The following is a 4,343-nucleotide window of genomic DNA, read 5'->3' on the forward strand; positions in this document are numbered from 1 at the left end:
TACTTAATTAATTGCTTTTTATTCTTTCTTTTTGTATTACTTCATTCATTTGTATTATTTTTCAATATTATTTTTATTCCTTGTTTATTTATGTTTGAATATGTATATCAAATAAATTAAATATTACATTATATTTTAATATATCTTATTTGTATATTTTCATCTTCCATTCTTTTATTGGAACGAAAATAGTGCTTCTGAAATACCACATAAGCACTAATATAATTCAAACTTCTACTCTCCAGTTATTATTTTGTTATGACTTTTAAATAAGAAATGTATTATGTAATGTTTCAAAGAGTGTAGAAAATTCTTACAGTGGAATATTACATGTTATAATATAAGAAATGATAAATATCAATAAAGAAATTAAGAAATATATAATAACCGAGGAAAATGAATTGATAAACTATGGATGAAGACAAAAGGAAGTAGACATAATATAGTGGTAATGAAATGCTCTATTATTCATAAAATAAGTAAAAAAGAGGAAATGAAATTCTTTAAAACTAAGGCAAAAATCAAACAAAACCTTAAAACGAATGAATAAGAAAAGAAGTTTGACTTTAATAAGAAGAAATAAAGCAAAGAAGTACATTTCTCATACTCCTGCAATAACCTAAAGAATATGTTAAATAAAAAAAATTATTCTTTTTAAAAATAAGCTCAAAGATGTGATTAATCTCCATTGAGCATTGAAGAATCGATGAAAGTTCTATTTAACACTTAGTTACCTAACTTTTATTAAAAGAAATAAATTAGAATTAAAAAAAAACAAATTTATTATTATTATTGTAAAAATGATTTTAAATAACAAAAACTAAAATTGTAAATTACAAATCTTCCATTTCAAACCGAGCAAATTCTTTTGCATATGACTTTCTGTTTTCTTCAATCAAATTATCAATATTCCTTACATCAAAATTACCAAACTCTCCACCATCAGGTATAGGAGATTCTTTTCTTTTAATTAAAACTTCATTTTTTTTGTTTCGTTTAGTTTTTTCTTCATCTTTATTAAATGGCTTTCCAATAAGGTCATCTTTTTTCATGTGGCTTTGCTTCATTCCTCTTTCATCTTCAAAGTACCCTGTATCATTGTCACCATCTAATTGAGGAACAAATATATCTTCTCTACTCTCATCAAATAATGTATCCCAATGAATATCTGAAAAGAACGGATGGTTTTCAATTTGTTTGAAAACAGGTCTTTTTTCTGGTTCAGGGCATAACAACTTTGAAACTAAATCTTTACAGTCATCACTTACATCAACATCTTCTGGCCATTCATACACCCCTTGTTGAATTTTCATAAAGATTGCTTCAGGTGTTGAAGCATTAAAAGGAGGATATCCTACAACAAATTCATAAAGCATACAACCCAAAGCAAAGTAATCACTTGCAAATGAATATGAGTTAGATATTAAAATTTCAGGTGCTGCATAATCTGGAGTACAGAAAATACCTGTCTTACCAGCAGTTTCTTGAGAAACCAATCCATATGAAGATAATCCAAAATCAGTTAATACAAGATGCCCGTTACGATTAATTAATATGTTGTCTGGTTTAATATCTTTATGTACACATCCTAATGCATGAATATAATGTAAAGAAAGTAATATTTCTGCAGAATAAACATGGGCAACATACTCATTAAAACTTCCAATATGTTCTAATAATGTTGCAAGATCTCCACCTGGACAATATTCCATAACAAGATATAAATTGATATCATCTTGAAAAGCATAATATAATTTAACTACACTGATGTTATGTGCTTTTGAAAGGAAGTTCTTTTCAACTAAAACAGAATCAACTACATTTTTACGAATCATATCGTCTTTCTTCATTACTTTCATAGCATAAACATCTCCTGTAGATTTCTTTTTTACAAGATAAATTCTACTATATGCACCTGCACTAAATTTCTTGATGATATCAAAATCAGTTACACTAACCGCTGTTCCTGTTGAAAGTTGAAGTAATTCTTGTTTATTACCTTTACTTGATAAAACAGAAATAAAACTCCATAAATTCTTTGATCCTTTGCTTTCAGCATACTCTTTAAGTAAATTTTGGTATGATGTTAATAAATCTCCAATAGCACGAGCAAACGTTAATAATGGAATATCAGTAACATCAACACATAATGTCCTTATTGCTTCAATAATTTTTTGTAATTTATCTATACTTAATGGTGTTTTAAAGTTTGGAACTAACTCTGTTAGTTGGGTATATTTAAAAGTATCTTTAACCATTTGGCATTGATAAGATTCTCTTAAATAATTCATTACCATTTCTATTCTTTGTAAACAAGTAGTTTCTTTGAGATATCCACGGGTAATAACTTCACAAAGTCTAGTGTGGTCACAAAATTGAGAAAGTTTGTATTGGTGTTCACATAATCTACATACAAGTAATTTAGATGAGTCAATAGCTGAAGTAGGAATAAGTCTTGGAATTGTTTGTTTTTCTTGTAATTGTTGAATAGCAGTATGTCCTTCAAAACAATAAAGCTTATATAATTTATGAATATTGATATACACCCAAGTAATTCTTTGAACACTAGCAGATGTAGTATATTCTTTACTTATTACTAATAATTTTTGAAACATATCTTCTACTTTTTTTCCTTCAAGAAAATCATTTAATTGTAATGACCTTAACTCTTCAAAGAAACTAAAATGTTCTGGTTTGATTTCTTTACAATCAACTAAGAAATACGGAAAGATTTCATTCATTTCATTTCTAAATCGTTCATAAATCATAGTAATAATATTTTTATAAGTATTTGATGCATCATTATCATATATTCTAGAAAATCTTTTTGTTTCAGTTGCTCGTTTCATTGTTGTTGAAGCAAGTGTTAAAGGAGACATTGGACGCGTTCTTGGTTTTGTTGAGTGGTTAGTTATTTTTAATTTTGTTCTAATAGGTTGTTCAGAAATCTTACTCCTTATTAATGTAGTGTCTTGAATAGAACTTAACCATCCAAGAAAATCATCATCATTTTCAACATATAAGCAACAGAGAGTTAAATTATTACGAGATATTGTCATTACATTTGGTCCCTTATCTAATACTGGTTTAACATTACAACCTTTTAAACAATACACATCAATAGGATCTTCATATACTAATAAATCTTTAGCATTTTCAAATAGAGCAATAACATTAGAAGCTAATACACAATACCTTTTCTTCCATCGCTTGAAGACAGAACTTTCTTTAAATACATACCCCGCTTTTTTTTGTTTAGAAAAGCTAATTAAATGATGGTCAGGAGGTTGTGTAAACCATTCAATAACAACCATATCATTTAAAATATTAGGTAATTTAACAACATTTTCTAAATAATTAGATAATTCTTTTGATCTTTTATGAATAACATCTGGATGAGAACCAGAATGAAGAATTTCTTTTGGAGGTAAAGAAGGTAATTTAATCTTAGGGTATTTCATATGGAGATAATTGTCAAGAAAATAAAATTGTGAATATCTTTTTTGAATAGCACTAGTATGTGTGTCATACTGAACATTAAAAAAATACATTCCAACAACTCCTGGAGAAAATATTGATGAGATGTCTATTTGTAATTCACACTTCAGAAATGTAATCGAAATAACATTTAATGCCGTCTGATTAACTCTTCTTACATCACAACTCACTCGTTCTCTTAATGTATTATCAGGTGAAACAGATGGGGTTGCAGTTTTTGTTTTATTTGAACGGTCAAATGGAGCGATAATGATAGCATTTCGAGGTGTTTCACTATGTCTCATGATAAACAATAGATTATCGATTATTCAGTTCATTTCATTATTTCCTAAAGTAAAAAATTCTTTTTGTTTTTTTTTTTTCTTTTTTACCAATTACCATTTTTTGCCTTTTTAAAAACTGTTTTAATAAACTTTTTGTAATTATTTCTCTTCTTAATTCTTTTACTGTTTTGTTTTTTTCTCTGAGATATTAAATGGCTTTTGAAAGGACGTTACTTCTTTTTCTGTTTTCTTGTGTTTTTCTTCTTCTAATAAACCACCTTGCCTTCTTCCTTCTTTTTGTTTCTTTTTTCTGCTTTTGTGGTTCCACGTAATTTATAATAACATTTTCAATAAGTAAATAAAAAGTGTTTTTGGTTAAACAGTTCTTATTTTGTCCATTGTAAAATTAACCAACTCAACAATCCAGAATCAAATTAGATTTAAAATAAAATCAATTTTATAACAATCAGTCTAATAAAATAAAATTTCACTTTTTTAATTGTCTACATCAGAAAGACTTCCCTTTGGACATTCTAAGTCAGCACTAATTTCAAAATTATTCATACTTGAAATCTTTTTATA

General features: G+C 27.0%; 1 protein-coding gene across 1 annotated transcript; it reads right to left on the reverse strand.

Annotated features, from left to right (window-relative positions):
* Window positions 1-833: 833 nt before the first annotated feature.
* On the reverse strand, window positions 834-3,782 carry ENU1_053610 (protein kinase domain containing protein; the record flags this gene model as incomplete). The annotated part of the gene is made up of 1 exon (XM_008857933.1): window positions 834-3,782. The coding sequence occupies one exon, from the start codon at window positions 3,780-3,782 to the stop codon at window positions 834-836; it is 2,949 nt and encodes a 982-aa protein (XP_008856155.1).
* Between the last annotated feature and the right edge of the window lie 561 nt (window positions 3,783-4,343).

The sequence above is a fragment of the Entamoeba nuttalli genome (genome assembly GCF_000257125.1).
Source record: "Entamoeba nuttalli P19 unplaced genomic scaffold asmbl_3047, whole genome shotgun sequence".
Taxonomy (NCBI): Eukaryota; Evosea; order Mastigamoebida; family Endamoebidae; genus Entamoeba; species Entamoeba nuttalli.